Source organism: Macrobrachium nipponense, chromosome 3 (genome assembly GCF_015104395.2).
Source record: "Macrobrachium nipponense isolate FS-2020 chromosome 3, ASM1510439v2, whole genome shotgun sequence".
NCBI classification, from domain to species: domain Eukaryota; kingdom Metazoa; phylum Arthropoda; class Malacostraca; order Decapoda; family Palaemonidae; genus Macrobrachium; species Macrobrachium nipponense.
Window position 1 is genome coordinate 91,575,305 of NC_087202.1, and position 16,045 is coordinate 91,591,349.

General features: G+C 45.3%; 2 protein-coding genes across 2 annotated transcripts in view; one reads left to right on the forward strand and one right to left on the reverse strand.

Moving 5' to 3' along the window:
- LOC135222094 (short/branched chain specific acyl-CoA dehydrogenase, mitochondrial-like) overlaps window positions 1-13,939 on the reverse strand; it is a 29,946-nt gene extending 16,007 nt beyond the window's left edge. The window contains exon 1 of the mRNA XM_064260266.1: window positions 13,781-13,939. Coding sequence (XP_064116336.1) covers window positions 13,781-13,816 — 36 coding nt within the window. The 5' untranslated portion in view covers window positions 13,817-13,939. The remainder of the gene's footprint in view (window positions 1-13,780) is intronic.
- LOC135222446 (short/branched chain specific acyl-CoA dehydrogenase, mitochondrial-like) overlaps window positions 1-16,045 on the forward strand; it is a 223,558-nt gene that overhangs the window by 114,498 nt on the left and 93,015 nt on the right. The window lies entirely within an intron of this gene.

Below are 16,045 nucleotides of genomic sequence, written 5' to 3' on the forward strand. Positions count from 1 at the left end.
CTTCCGAGTATTCCCACGCCCCGATGAGGTGAGGACGTCTCGGAGGAAGAGAAGCATTCCTTCAAGATTCAAGCTTGCGCACGATCTTTGGCAGCCGGGAATGCTGGGATGCTCTTCAGGATCTGCTGAAGGGACGCCAGACCGGTGTTTAATTCCCGTAACCCTCCTTCGGCCTTCGACAAGTCCATTCCCTGTGTTCTGGGAGTCCGACAGAGGTCTCAACCTGGAGGCATTATAGGACTCGATCTGATGCCCCCTCCACATCACTAGGGGCACCAACATTATCACTACACTTTTGCACATTAGATTGTAGCACTCCGCATTTTCGATTCAAGGTTCTGAATCGATTCCAAAATGGTAGAAAGGGCATTCCCTTCGGTAGCGATCACTTCCTTATCTGAAGGTGAAATTACAGGGTTATGCGTAACATGTTCTACAGTTATGTTAGATGAGCACTTTATCCCTTTTGACTTTTGACAGAAGCACTCCTGGAGGAAGACCTCCTAATTCCTGTCACGCTCAAGTCTACGAATGTAAGATTCATACGCCTTCCATTCGACATTAGTTAACACTTCATCCAACAAGCAAACATGCCCTCTACAATTCACACACACCTGTGAGGATCTACCGAGGCTTTTGGTAGCCTCACCTTACATTCTTCCTACACACCACACTCTGAAACTAGTAGAACTAGATCAAGACATCTCAATTCTAAGAAAAATCAAAAGCAAAATCAAAATCCAAACCACAATAGCGTATGCCAAATCACTAAGCCAAGTCCGAAACCAAAAGACAATCCAAATACTCAAGTGACAAATGGGGTTTTCAAAATCCTAGGCGGAGGTCTGTAAACAGTTGTTTGCCGACCAGCGACAGAGAAAAATCTGAATAGAAAATGGGAATGGTTCCTGGTATCCGCCTCCCAGCGGCGGGAATGGGTACTAACCACCTAGCCAACCACTGCGTTTGCCGGGAGTTTTAAAATTCTGTCGGTCGTCAGAGGAATACAGCATATATTATATCTGGCAGGTAAGTGTCATGAACAAACAGAAGTTTCATGCCTACCTGTCCATAGAGGGGAGGAGGGCGGGCTTCGTTATGTAACCACCGGGTAAGTATACGTAAGTGAAACTTTATATTATTATAAAAATGTTATTGTTATGATACAATAAAGTTTTGTTCATACTTACCTGGCAGATATTATATAGACTGTATTCTCCGACGTCCGACAGAATTTCAAAACTCCCGGCACACGCAGTGGGCGGCCAGGTGGTTAGTACCCATTCCCGCCGCTGGGAGGCGGATATCAGGAATCATTCCATTTTCTATTCAGATTTTTCATACCACTGTCCCTGAGGGGAGGTGGGTGGGTACTTTAATTATATATATCTGCCAGGTAAGTATGAACAAACTTTATTGTATCATAACAATAACATTTTGTTCATGAAACTTACCTGTCAGATATATATATAGCTGAATCCCACCATTGGAGTGGGAAGGGACAGAATAGAAGGATTTAGGAAACACCTCAAGTGCAGATGATTGACATCTTGATTCCTTACCTGTTAGCATAGCTGACTTCTTGATTACTGTCACCGAAGTCTGCTTTTGCTTTACTAGAGTTGCCAACAAGGTAGTGACCTGTGTAGTTGGTGCGCTCTAGATGATCTGTCAACGGGGGCGTGACCACAATGTGACTAGACCATATTGACCATACTGTGAGGGCAACGAAGCTAAAAAAACCACCACCTGACCTAACCTATCGAAGTTAGTCCCATAACTTCTAGGCTAAAGAAAGGGAAGGCGCCTCAAGCAACCAACCCTTCAACCATAAACCAACACCAAAATTAAAAAGCACTACCCCTTTTCTATAGGGTAGTAATTTGTGCTGCTCCCTGCCCCCAACACCATTTCTGCGGATATGTATGGTCCAAGCGACTCGCAGTTTCCTCATATGCCGTCTTCACATCCGCAGGTAATGTGAAGCAAACACAGAGTTGCTTCGCCAAAAAGTAGCGCTAATGATATCATTAAGTGCCATATTCTTTCGAAATGCCATTGAAGTCGCAACCGCTCTCACTTCATGGGCTTTTATTTTCAAAAGCTTCATATCACCATCCGAGCAGGACGCATGGGCCTCCGTGATGGTGTTTCGCAAAAAGAATGGACATAGGAAAGTCGGGTCTCTTAACAGAACACCATAAGTTCTCCGAAGACCCCGACAATCTTTGGTCTTTTGCATGTAAAATTTGAGAGCCCTGACAGGGCACAGGACTCTCTCTGGCTCTTGTCCGATGAACTCTGTTAACCCCCTGGAATTGATTTCAAAGGTTTTTGGCCAGGGGTTAGATGGGTTCTCATTCTTCGCTAAGAAATTAGGATCCAAGGAGCACACTGCACTGTGTCCTCTGAAACCCACATCTTTACTAATTGCTTGAATTTCACTAACTCTCTTTGCCGTAGCAAGAAGCAGTTAGAAAAATCGCCTTTCTAGTAGTGTCTCTCAATGAGGCAGCATGCATAGGTTTCAAAGGGAGCCGACATCAAGAACTTAGAACTACATCAAGGTTCCATGATGGAACCTTTGGTTGTAGTACTTTGGTTGTCTCAAACGATCTCAAAAGATCGTGAAGATCTTTATCATTTGTCAGATCTAATCCTCTGTGGCGGAAGACAGCTGACAGCATGCTCTTATATCCTTTTATCGTGGGCACTGCTAATTTGTCCACATTTCTCAAATGCAGGAGAAACTCAGCGATTTGGTTCACAGAGGTCGTGGAGGAGGAAATACCTTTCTTCCTACACCATCTCTCCTGAGACAGTCCACTTCGACTGTAAAACTGCTCGAGGAGGAAGCTCTTCTCGCATTGGCAATAGCCTCTGCCAAACCCTGATCTTGAAAAACCTCTCGCTCTGGCCAACTTCTTGATAGTCTGAACGCAGTCAGACTCAGAGCGGAGAGGTTTCCGTGGTACCTCTCGAAGTGGGGGCTGTTTGAGAAGATCGACTCTCTCTGGCAGGGTTCTCGGGAAGTCTACCAGAAGAGACATGACCTCCGTGAACCAATCGCTTGAGGGCCAAAAGGGGGGCGATCAGAGTCATTCTCGCTCCTGGCGACGCCGCAAACTTCCTTCCTTGTTACCTCTCCTAAGAGTTTTGTTGAAACGGGGGAAAGGCGTTACACATCCATCCCCGTCCAGTCCCATAGGATGGCATCTACCGCTATTGGCTGTCGGGGAAGGTCGAGTACTGGAGAGCAATAAATCGGAAGCCTCTTCGTTTTCGAGGTTGCGAAGAGGTCGACTAGCGGGCCCCGTCCCCCCCACTTCCATAGCTCTTGACATGACTCCTAGATGTAGGGTCCATTCTGTGGGAAGCATCTGATGTCGACGGCTTAAAAGATCCGCTCGCACATTTTGAATTCCTGAAATGAACCTTGTCAGGATCACTATGTTTCGAGCCTTCGCCCATAGAAGGATGTCTCTCGCTATCACGAACAGTGACCGAGAGTGTGTCCCCCCTGCTTTTTATGTAAGCGAGAGCCATAGTGTTGTCCGAGTTGATCTGGACAACTCGGCTCACCATCGTTCTTCGAAGAACTGAAGGCCAACCGAATAGCCTCCAATTCTTTTTAAGTTTATGTGCCGGAGGACCTCTGTTCCCCTCTCCAGAGGCCTGACAACTTCCTCCTTTCCTAGTGTTGCTCCCCAGCCCACCATGAGGCGTCTGAGAACAACACTAGGTCGGGGCTCAAAAGCTTGAGGGACATCCCTTCCGAGAGTTTTGGTCGGATCTTGCCACCACTTCAGATGATCCTTGACCGTTTTTGATATAATCAAAGTCGAGGTCTAGATTCTTGTCTTTGCCAGTTTTCTGCCATAAAAAACTGGAGTGGCCTGAGGTGCAACCTCCCCAGGGAAACAAACTTCTCCAGCGAAGAAATGGTTCCAGCAGACTCATCCATTCCTTCGCCGAGCATGTTTCTTTCCCTAAGAAGGCTAACACTTTCTCTAAGCATCTCTGCTGACGTTCCTTTGATGGAAAAGCTTGAAAAGCCGCTGATCCATCTGAATCCCCAGATACACGATGGACTGCGTGGGGATCATATGACTTTTCGTAATTTACTATAAGGAGGCCCAGGGCCTTCGTCAGCTGTAATGTCGTCTGAAGGTCCTCCAGCACCTTGACTTCGAAGGCGACTTGATTAGCCATCGTCCAGGTAGAGCGCAGACTCTTATTTTCGATAGGTGAAGCCATTTCGCCACATTCCGCATGAGGGAAAGTAAAAACCATCGGCGCCGTACTCAGACCGAAGCACAGAGCCCTGAACTGGAAGACCTGTCCTTTTAAAGACGAACCTCAGGAACTTCCTTGATTGGGGATGGATCGGGAACGTGGAAATAAGCGTCTGAAGGTCCAATGACACCATCCAATCCCCTGGTCTCAAGGCTCCTAGCACAGACTGAGAAGTTTCCATCCTGAATTTTTCTTTCTTTACAAAAACGTTCAGTCTGCTGACGTCTAGGACAGGTCTCCATCCCCCAGACTGCTTCGGAAAACCAGGAATAACCTGTTGTAGAAGCCTGGGGAATCCAGCATCAGAACTTCCTCTACTGCCTTCTTTTCCAACATTTGATCTAGAAGGTCGAGTAAGATCTGTTGCTTCTCTGACTGGTATGCGGGCGACAGTCTATCGGCTTCGTGCTCAAAGGAGGCGTAGAGAGGAAAAGGGATCTTGTATCCTCTCTCGATCACATCTAGGGTCCAGGTGTCCGCCCCTATCGTCCTCCATGCCTGAGACAAATAAGGTGATCTCGCACCTACAGGTGCTGAAGGGCAGAAATGTCAATCTTTTCCTTCTTGGTAGAAGAGAAATCTTACCTCTGAAGGACCCCCTTCCTCTCGAGGAAACCTCTAGAGGAAGGTGCTCCACGAAAGGGCTTAAATTTCTTCTTGGGTGCTGGAGCTGTTGAAGTAGAAGCCTGAGGAGTAGGTCGTCTTGAAGATTGAGTCAAGAGGCCCCTTGGTTGCTTTTCTTGCAAATTTACCGACAGATCCTTAATCATGGACTGCGGAAACAAATGCGTAGAGAAGGGGGCGAATAATAACTCCGCTTTCTGAGCGGGAGAAACTGCTTTCGCCGTAAAGCTACAATAGAGAGCTCTCTTTTTTAAGCAGACCTGTAGCAAAATGAGATGCTACTCATCAGAGCCTATCCCTTAACTGGCTCTATCCATACAAGCTAGTACACTCGAAAGCTCTTCTAGCGAAATTGAGTCTTGACTCCTCGATTGTACATCCAGCGCCCCGAGGCACCAATCTAAAAAGTTAAACACCTCTAGCGTCTTATATAAACCCCTTGAGGTGATGATCCGTCTCCGTCATTGTCCAGGAAACCTTAGCCGATGACAAATAAGATCTCCTGGAGCGTCCACCAAATTGGCGAAATCTCCTTGAGAAGAGGACGGTGCCTTCAATCCTGCTTCTTCTCCTGTCTCGTACCAGATCCCGGCTCTCCCTTTCAGTCTAGATGGAGGAAGTGCAAAAGAAGTCTTCCCTTTCCTTAAACCTTCCTTGAATCCATCCAATCTGGACTCTCTTAAACGCTCTCTTCGCGGAGAGCGAAGTGGCCATCTTAACGAAGCCAGGGCCTTCCTGGCCTTCGATGAAGCAAATTGTGAAGGTGGAGAGCAAGGAATTGGCGCTTGAAAATTATCTGGGAATAATTTCTTAAGTAATCCGTCAACGTCTTATAGTCTGACGACGCTGACGCATTTGGTTCGTCATCATCAGTAGGGCAGCGATCACTAGACGAATCCTTCTCTTGGTCATCAGCGCCTTTCAAAGATCGCGATGACTTCGACACTTTAACCCTGAGAAAACATCCTTGAAAGCGTCCCGATATGTAAGGCGCCGTGCGTTCTAGAAACGTCCTGCAGAACGTCCCCGTCATGATGTGAAGGACGCCGTGCGTCCTGAACACCGCGTTCCGCTTGAGCGTCTTGCTGAAACGTCCTGATTGTGTAGGACGCCGTGCGTCCTGAACAGCGTCAGTTGGAGCTCTTGGCGAGCGATCCGCGCGTCTTGAAAAAGCGTCTTCTCGAGTCTGGTAAGCGCTTCGTTGTTTAAGACGCCGAGCGTGATCATCAACATGCAAAGCTTGACGTTCCGATCTTGATTCATGAGCGTTCTCGGCCTTTTGACAAAGACGCTGGCCGCTTGTGCGACAACTCACGTCTCTGTCAAATTCGTCTCTCCTAGACGCCCTTTCATGAGGAACATAATCACGTTCTCTAATGCGTCGGCTACTAGGAGTAGACTCAAGCCGAAAAAAACGCGGAGTAGGAGCAGGGGACTGCCTAGTTCTCTTAATAGGCAGCCACCTATCCTTCCTTCTATGACTAGTTTCTGCCTGCCTCCTTTCTCTCAAAAAAGGAGGCTAACTGTCTCTGCATTTCCCAAAGCATTTTCCTTGAAGGGGAAAGTTCTCGATCAGGAGAAGGACTCATCCTGTGCAAGGGAAGATGGGCGAGGGGATGCCCTTTCCTTCAACTCAGGAACAAGCTTAGAGCGACTTGGACGCTCGAAAGAGTCCTCCCCTGATGAAGCCTTGTTCCTTTTCTGTGGCGGAAAGCTTCAAAATCTTCAGGTGACGAATCTACATAACGATCGAAAGGACGTGAAGCGTCCTCTTCTCTGAAACCTCTCTTAAGAGGGCGACAAGAGCGACGGCCGCTTGTGCGACAACTTGCGCCCCTGCCGCTCTCCCCTTGAGAGGTCTTCCGAGCGTCCCAACCTTGGCGAGGAGAGGAAGTCTCGAAGAAGAGAAGCACTCTTTAAGTATTCGTGCCCGTGCACGAACACCGGTCAGCCTGAGATTCGTCCTCAGTTTCTGCCGAAGGGACGTCAGACCGGTCATTAGATCCCGTACCCTCCTTCGGCTTTCGGCTTGCCCTCTCCCTAAGGCCTGGGAGTCCGGCAGGGGCCTAGGCCTAGAGGCATTATGGGACCGATCTGACACCCCTTCCACTACACTAGATGCACTAACACGTTTATCACAATTCACATTTGACTGTAGAGCAATCACTTTAGATTCTAAGGCGCGATCGACTCCATGATCGTAACTAATACGCTTCCTTCTGCAGACACTTCCTGATTGTTCGGAGGCAATACAACAGGATCCTGGTTGAATTACATCTACAGGAGGATTTAATGGAGATACAATTCTACCTTGACTTCTACTCACAGAAGCATCCTAGAGGAAGACCTCCTGATTCTATCACGCTCAAGCTTTTTCACGTAAGAATCATATGCCTATTCATTCAATTTCAGTCAATTGCTCACACTCGATGCATCTATCATTCCAACATACATACATGACCACGACATTTCGAGCACACTGAATGAGGGTCTACCGAAGCTTTCGGCAACCTCACCTTACATTCATGCACCTTACACCCACCCTGAAGCTAGCAGCGCTAGATCCAGACATCGTAATCAAAGAAAAGTCAAAGCCAAATTCAAATCAAATCCACTATCACGTATGCCAAGCAACAAGCCAAATCAAAACCAAAAAGTCAATCAGATACTCAAGTTAGACAAGAAGTTTCAAAATCCTAGGCGGAGGTCTGTAAAAAAACATTGTTAGTTTACGACCGGACGACAGAGAAAAATCTGAATAGCAAAATGGGAATGATTCCTGATATCCGCCTCCCAGCGGCGGGAATGGTATCTAACCACCATGGCCGCCCACTGCTCGTGTGCCGGTAGTTTTGAAATTCTGTCGGACGTCGGAGAATACAGCTATATATATATCTGGACAGGTAAGTTTCATGAACAAAATGTCATTTTCACTTACTATAACTTACCCGGTGGTTACATCTAGCTGATTGACACATTAGGTGGGGGACAATGGCAGCTAAAATAACCAACTGTTGGAATTATCCGAAGATATAGGTTTCTTACCTTTAAAGACCGCTGACTCAGTGGTTACTGCCTCTGTAGTCTGCTGGTCCTTTATTGTACCGACCAAGGATATATGGATCCGTGTGCCGGACACAATAATAAGTACTTGCCGTTGAGGACATGACCGTAACGGACAAGGACTATATATAATGCCCCCCTGCTCAGGGTGCAATAAATCAAATCACCAAAAAAAACACAATGAAAAACGAGGGATCACCACACCCGGTTAAGAATACACCAGACATTAAAAGACTGAAAGATACTCAAAAAACTCCCTGTATCTTCAGACAACCTTAAAACTAAAAAACCATAATCAAGGTAGAAAAGTTAGTGAGGATGGGATACATCCTTCTCTCCCTCACCCAATACCATGTCAGTCACCAATGAATGGCCCCCAATGTACTGCAATTTTCATATGTGGTTTGCAAATCTGTCAGATAATGAGATGCGAAGACAGAATTGCTTCTCCAATATGTAGATTTAATAATGTCTTTCAAAGACAGATTACGTCTAAACACCATAGACGTAGACACTGCTCTAATTTCATGAGCTTTGACTCTAAATACTTTGATATCTGAGTCCTGACCATTGTCCGTGTGCCTCAGAAATCAAATTCCTTAAAAAGAAGGAGAGCGCATTTTTAGAGAGGAGAGAAGGATCTTTCACTGAACACCACAGGTATCACTCTTACCTCTCATACTTTGGTCCTTTGCACATAATGTCTAAGTGCTCTCACTGACAGAGAAGACATTCAGGCTCATTAGGCCCCACTAACTCCAAAATGTTCTTTATAGAGAAAGAACGAGGCCAAGGACGTGAGGGATTTTCATTCTTAGCCAAAAAAACCCAGCATTGATGCCCTTAGAAAATCCAACTCTCTATCAATAGCATGCAGCTCACTGATTCTTCTAGCTGATGCTAAAGCACAAAGAAAAAGTGTCTTTCTAGTCATCTCTAAAAGAACTAGAGGAGATCAGTTCGAATCTATCGGAAATCAGCCATTTGAGAACTACATGCAGGTTCCAAGCTACTCTTCTTGACTCCTTTGTCTTGGTCGTATCAAAGGAACGAATCAGGTCTGAGAGGTTTTGATTATTAGAAATGTCTAATCTCGATGTCTGAACACAGAAGACAACATAGCTCTATAACCCCAACCCCTAATCGTCTGGGTAGAAAGCTTCTTATTCTCACGAAGAAAAGAAGGAAGTTAGCTAACTGAGCTATAGAGGTCTTAGAAGACGAAATTCCTTCTTCTTTGCACCAAGCTCTGAATTGGACCCACTTAGCTTGGTACACTCGATCAGAGGATTCTCTTCTGGGTCTAGCAATAGCCCTTGAAGCTCTTTGAAAATCCTCTCTTTCTGAGGAGATGCTCGACAGTCTGAAGGCGACTAGTCGAAGAGCGGACAAGTTGTGATGAACCTACAGAAAGTGGGGCTGTCTGAGTAGATCCTTCCTTAATGGTAACTCTCTCGTAAAGTCCATCAAAAGCTGTAGTAGGTCCGGAAACCATTCCCTGGCCGGCCAAAAAGGGGGGTATCAGAGTCATCCTGACGTTCTGATGACCTCTGAACTTTGTCAGAACTAGTCTTAGCATTTTGAAAGGCGGAAAGGCATAAAGATCCAGATTTGACCTTTGAGCCCGTCCAGAGGCATGGCATCCACTGTAAAAGCCCCTCCTCGTCTGGAACTGGGGAGCAATACAGTGGTAGACGAGCCATCTTGTTCGTGGCGAAGAGATCCACCTGAGGACATCCCCAAATCCCCCTAAGCTTCTTGCATATTTGAGATGTAGAGTCCTCTCTGTGGAGAGGACTTGTCCTCTCCTGCTGAGAACGCCCGCCTTTACATTCTTCAAGCCTTGAATAAATCTTGTGCTCAAGACAACCTTGTTCTCTTTCGCCCAAATGAGTAGGTCTCTCGCTGCCTCGCACAGAGAACGAGTGTGTCCCCCCCCCCTGTTTTTTGATGTAAGAGAGAGCCATGGTGTTGTCTGCTTGAACCAGCACTACTTTCCCTCTTACCTCTGTCTGGAAGTGCATTAGAGCCAAATGAACCGCCTTCAACTCTTTCAGATTTATGTGCCAGCTTCTCTAATGAATCTGCCAAAGTCCCGACACTTCCTTTCTCCCCAGAGTAGCTCCCCACCCTTTGTCGATGCGTCTGACAGACCGTAAGGTTGGGGCTCAACTGGCTTAGAGACAAGCCTTCCTTCTGATTTCCACCAAAGGAGGTCCTGCTTGATCCCTTCCGAGATGAGGAACACGAAGGAGTCAAAGAACTTCCTTTGCCACTTCTGTTTCAAGTAAAATTGAAGTGGTCTCATGTTGAGCCTACCAGACTTACAAATTGTTCTATCGACGCCAAGGTTTCCTAAAAGGCTCATCCATTGATTCGCCGAGCAAGTTTGTCTGACGAGAAAATTCGTCTATCTTGTTCAGGCAAGAGTCGATCCTTTTGACAAGACTGAAAACGCCTGAAAAAGAACTGAATTCAGTCTCACTCCTAAACTATCTCCTGAGAGGGAGTGAAACACGACTTGTCCTTGTTGACTAACAAACCTAGGCTGTCCGTCAGCCTTAAAGTCTTGTAAGTCAATACCACACACTTCTGTCTGGAACTTGCCCTGAGAAGCCATCGTCCAGATACATGGAGATTCGTATCCCGTCCAGATGAAGCCACTTTGCCTACTGACGACAGAACTCTGGTGAACACTTGTGGAGCTGTCGACAGGCCGAAACAGAGGGCCCTGAACTGATAAATGCGGCCCTGGAACACGAATCTCAGGAATCTTCTCGATTCCGAATGAATCGGAATATGAAAATAGGCGTCCTGAAGGTCTATGGAAACCATCCAATCTCCTGGATGAAGCGCTGCTAATACGACTGGGTCGTTTCCATAGAAAAAACTGTCTTCAGGACAAAGACGTTCAGGGCACTGACGTCCACACCGGTCTCCAACCCCCGGGAGGGGGCGCAAATTTTTCGGAGTTCTCCGAGTAAGCTGATAAATCCACAGGAAATTCTGTGAGAGGGGGGTGCTTGATGAACGAATGGTGTATCCTTGCCTTCAGACCTGGACCGTCCAAGGATCCGCTCCAAGATGAAACCAGGTCTGCCAGAAAGGTTGTAATCTGGCTCCTACTGCTGTGTGGAGGGACTACGGGCCTACTTCTTGGATGGAAGAGGGAGTGGTTTTAGACGAGGCTCTACCTCTCCCACGAAACCTGGAGAAAGATCGAACGGGAGCTCTCCCCCGAAATGGATTTTTTTACCCTATATATATCTGACAGGTAAGTACCATGAACAAAATGACTGCTCCTTCAGCACTATTAATCTTGTAAAGAGTCGTCACTATCTTTCTGATGACGGCTTTCTCGTTGTTGCTTAGACTGGCCAGCAACGCACCAAAGGGCATGGTAAAATTCGGTTGAGTCATTTGATTTATTATTAGTACTTATACAATTCTCTCTCTCTCTCTCTCTCTCTCTCGACGTTTCCTCCTGATCCACAGGACATTATCAAGCGATAACTGCTGAGGGACTGAATTTCAGTGGTGAGTCAATCTCCTTATATCGTGGTGTTGCAAGCTCTTGAGTACGGTCAGAGCACCTCTCCAGCAGGTCGGGTTTTCATTGGTTCCTGGGAAGGTGACTCATACGGCGGGCGTTTACGAGTCTTGCAGACCTTCTCAGGTGGGGGGTATCACCGGGAGCCTCTTGATTGGCTTCTACCTGAGTGACGTCACCCCTGGTATTATTCTCATGTCTGGTGTATGTTTCATGCGCGCTGGTACTTTCGTTGGGGGGGAGGGGTGGGGTCCTCCTCACACACATCGGTATCAGGAATGCTTCTTGGGTGGTATTAAGGAAGAGGGTTTTGCTTTGAGGATAAGCAGCGCTTCTAGGAGACGCAGACGTGGTAGCGGGTGCTCTCCCGAAATACATAGGACACCCCAATCCCTAGGTGGATGTCTCGTAGGGTAAAAAACCGCATGGTACAGGGGTGGACCATGTACGATCAATGTGAACAACCCCAAAAAAGTACATTAGGTATAACGCGTCCTGACATCGAGATGAGCATCGGACGCGACTTGTTGGTGAGAAAACGGAGATAATGACCTCTACTCCGGTGTCAGGGACGCGTTATAATGTACTTTTTCTTGGGGTTGTACACATTGATCGTACATGGTCCACCCCTGTACCATATGCGGTTTTTTTACCTATCTGCGGTTACGTTCCTTTCAGTCCGTGTAGAATGCTTCTCTAGAACACCTTTGAAATATTTGGAGTTGTAAGTAAAAATTTTGAAAGTGTTTTGGGGTTGTGGGCACTGTGTTTGGCCACTTCCCTTTTCATTACCCTCTGTTTCAAATCTTAAGATATGGCCTTAATTTCTAACTTGGAGAAAATACTTACTTCAAAAGGAGAGTAGGCTATACCTACCTACATGAATTAATCAAAATTTTTAAATAACAAAGTAAATTTAAACTAAATAACGAGTAAAGTAAACAGTTTAGGGAATAAAACTTTGCAGTTTCGTCGTCTGTCGTCGTCTGCTGTTCGAAATGTTGTTTATGGCGCGCGCTTAGAAACCAGGACAGCAACGGGTTTAAAGTGCAATGTGGAGTGAACTGAGACCAAAATGTGTATAATAACATCAAATAAGCACTGTGGAGTTTCAGTTGTGATGGCAGTAAGGATAAAAACTGCCGATTACAAGGTAAGAATGAATTCAGTTCCAACCATAACCCCGGGAATAACAAGTTTCATACTTTCACTAATATAGGCAACAAAAATGTTGTTTTTATTGTGCTGATTACAACTGCAATCTTGAGTAAGATCATAAACGTTACATACATACGCTAACATTGTTCAAATGAGTGCTGGGAAGGCTGGGGAAAGATGGTGGCCGTCACTGATGAGAACCATCCATGCAAAACGTAGCCGCCATATTGGATTTCAAAACTGCCTTGAAAACATATTTTACGAAGAGCTCACATGCTTATTTTAGTTCGTATGGGGCTTTCATATATCACAATATGTTGACGAAACTTCAGTCTTTTAAATGGTATGCTTAGAGTTGCACTGTATTCATGTTTCACCAATTAAATATCGAGTGAATAAGACCCGTCTACCGTGATGAGGGTTGGCCTGTCGTGATGTTTTCACCCTAGGTCTTGAGCTCCTGTTATCACCACCAACAAGTCATGACTGTATGACCATCTCCGGTGTCAGGACGTGTTAAAGTACTTTTTGCAAGGTGGCCAACGAAACGGCAGTACTAGTCGCGAGTTGGTCAGTCCACTCTGTTGTTTACCCTAATAACTAGCCTAGGTAGGTAGGTAGGTAGTAGGCTACTAACCTATGTAGTAGTAGTTAGATATAGGTACTAGCTAGCCTAGTACTAGGTAAGTAGGTACCTAGTACCTAGCTACCTACTACCTAGGTAGTAGCTAGGCTACTAGTAGCTAGCCTAGTAGCTAGTACCTTACCTACCTACTAGCTACTACCTAATCTAAGTTGGGTATTTCTTTGGAATTTAACGTTTCCTATTACTATTTTAGTTAGTTAGCCGGGAAGGAAAAATCCATTTCATAATAGGCTTAATACCTATAGGTAGTAGTAGTAAGTAACATAACGTACATTGCCCGGAGACCCAAGGCTGGGCTTTACGTAATTTGAAGCCCACCAAAATTTACAGTTGCCCTTGTCGCTACTTTACATAATTATTCACGTTCAGATAGACGATAAAATTACACGAACATCACAAAGTAACTGACCTCCAATCAAAATTAAGTACACTTTCCTACTTACAAAGGCAGAGAGGAAAGCTCTACTTGCGAATGCCATTATGAGCTAAGTGTATTCTACTTCATAAAAACCGTAATAAATATATCTTGTTCTATAGAAGAAATGTTTCTCCCAGAGCCCCTCTAACAGAATATCGTATTTTAACTTTATTAAATATACTTGCTATCATTTTAATAGATATAACTAAATATGAGCACAAAGGTCAAATATGTGTCATTTAACTGTACAATGGATTTGGTAACAATTGTATTTTGAGAAGTATCACTAAAATGTGCATTTCAATCTCTTGTTTACCATGGTACATTGTTGCCAACTATTAAGGTTGAAACATTGATAATGGGCACTGGTATGAATCAGCTGATCGTTATGTAGTATCTGGTAACACTGTATAAGTCCCATAATGCCTCGTTCCCAAACATCTCTTCTCAACTGTGGTCGGCTGTTCGAAGCATGTAAGTTGTCATGACTGTAATTTATCCTCTTATATCAAGTTCATCGTCGAACTTTTAAACTAGTTGTTACTCCTTTAGTAGTTTTGTTGCTTATTTTCGGAAATACAGGAGCATGATAAGGTTGAATGACTTTACAGCTCCTAAATAGCTAACTTATCTTTAACGCTTGCTGCTACCCTCCTGAAGGAAATTTTGGTTGATGGGAATATTCTTTAGTTCAGATCCCGGACTGAAGTTTACCATTCCTGTGGCATTATGGTCGGATTGTATAGGTTTTATATTAAGATACCCGTAAATGGGATACCATTGCTACTATATGAAGTCTACTTGTGCCAATAAGCGTATGCCAAAATCTTTTAAGGCCCAGATCGGGATAGGTCCGTAGAGTGCTGAATACTAGGGGGTTTATGGAGTCTTACAGCCCCATAACCATGTGAGTTGTGTTATGCCTACCTGTAGGAATTGGTAAAAATTACGATGCCTGATTCCCACCAGTCGGCGACCTGGGCAGGCTCCTCATAAATACACTTGACATTTCACCTAGGAAGGGTTGATAAAATTTGGCTAACCAAACCAAACCACCTCTAACCCATGGTAACCTTGGGTAGGGTAAACAACCGCATGGACTGGCCCAACACACCCCTACGGTCATGGATGGCCACCCTCCGAAATAATAACTTAGGGGAAACAATCATGGACGATCCACCATCACGCTGGCCGGGTCTTAGGGTAAAACACTGCATGGCATGCAGCAGACTAACGTCTACCAATGCATGCCACCCTCCGATAGAGTACATTTATAACGCGTCCTGACGCCGTGGATGGGCATCAGTCGCGACTTCTTGTTGGTGAGAAATGGAGCTAAAGACCTCTACTCTCCTTACGAAGTAGGGGGAAACCACCAGCGACTACAACCCTTATCACGGTGACAGGTCTTATTCACTTGATATTTAAATGGTGAAACAAGAATACAATTACAACTCCAAGCATACCATTAAAAAAATTTAAGTTTCGTCAACATAATGTGATATATGAAAGCCCCATACGAACTAAAATAAGCATGTGATGCTCTTTGTAAAATAGGGTTGTTTACACTTACCGGCCAGTTGCTCCTACTTTGTTTGTTGTTGTTTTTGGTATCGCGACACCCAAATCCATCCACGGTAAGTAGCCTTACTGTAACCCCTGTGGTTAGCGCGCCGCAGCGCATATTACCTCTTGCCAGAACATGCCGTGCCTGCAAGAATCTTTAAATTTGCGGATAAGGCGCGAAGCGCCGTTCCGCCACGGCCTTACTGACAGCACACATAAATCGATCGTCGCGGATATGTAGTAGCTCCCTACTTTGTTTGTTGTTGTTTTGGTATTGCCGCCATATTGGTTTTGGTGTTCTTCCGCCGATTTCGGTCGGCGGTCGAGTGGGCCCGCTAATCTGTAAGTGCTACCGTAAAATATGTTTTCAAGGCAGTTTTGAAATCCAATATGGCGGCTACCGTGTGGATGTACAGGTTCTGATCAAGTGACGAACACCCATCTTTCCCAGCCTTCCCAGCACTCATTTGAACAATGGTAACGTATATATGTAACGTTTATTGATCTTACTCAAGATTGCAGTTGTAATCAGCACAATAAAACAACATTTTGTTGCCTATATTAGTGAAAGCTATGGAGCTTTTTATTCCCGGAGTCATGGTTTGAAACTGAATTCATTTTTACCCTGTAATCAGTGGTTTTTATCCTTACTGCCATCACAACTGAAAATCCACAGTGCTTATTTGATTGTTATTATACATTTTGGTCTCGATTCACTCCACAT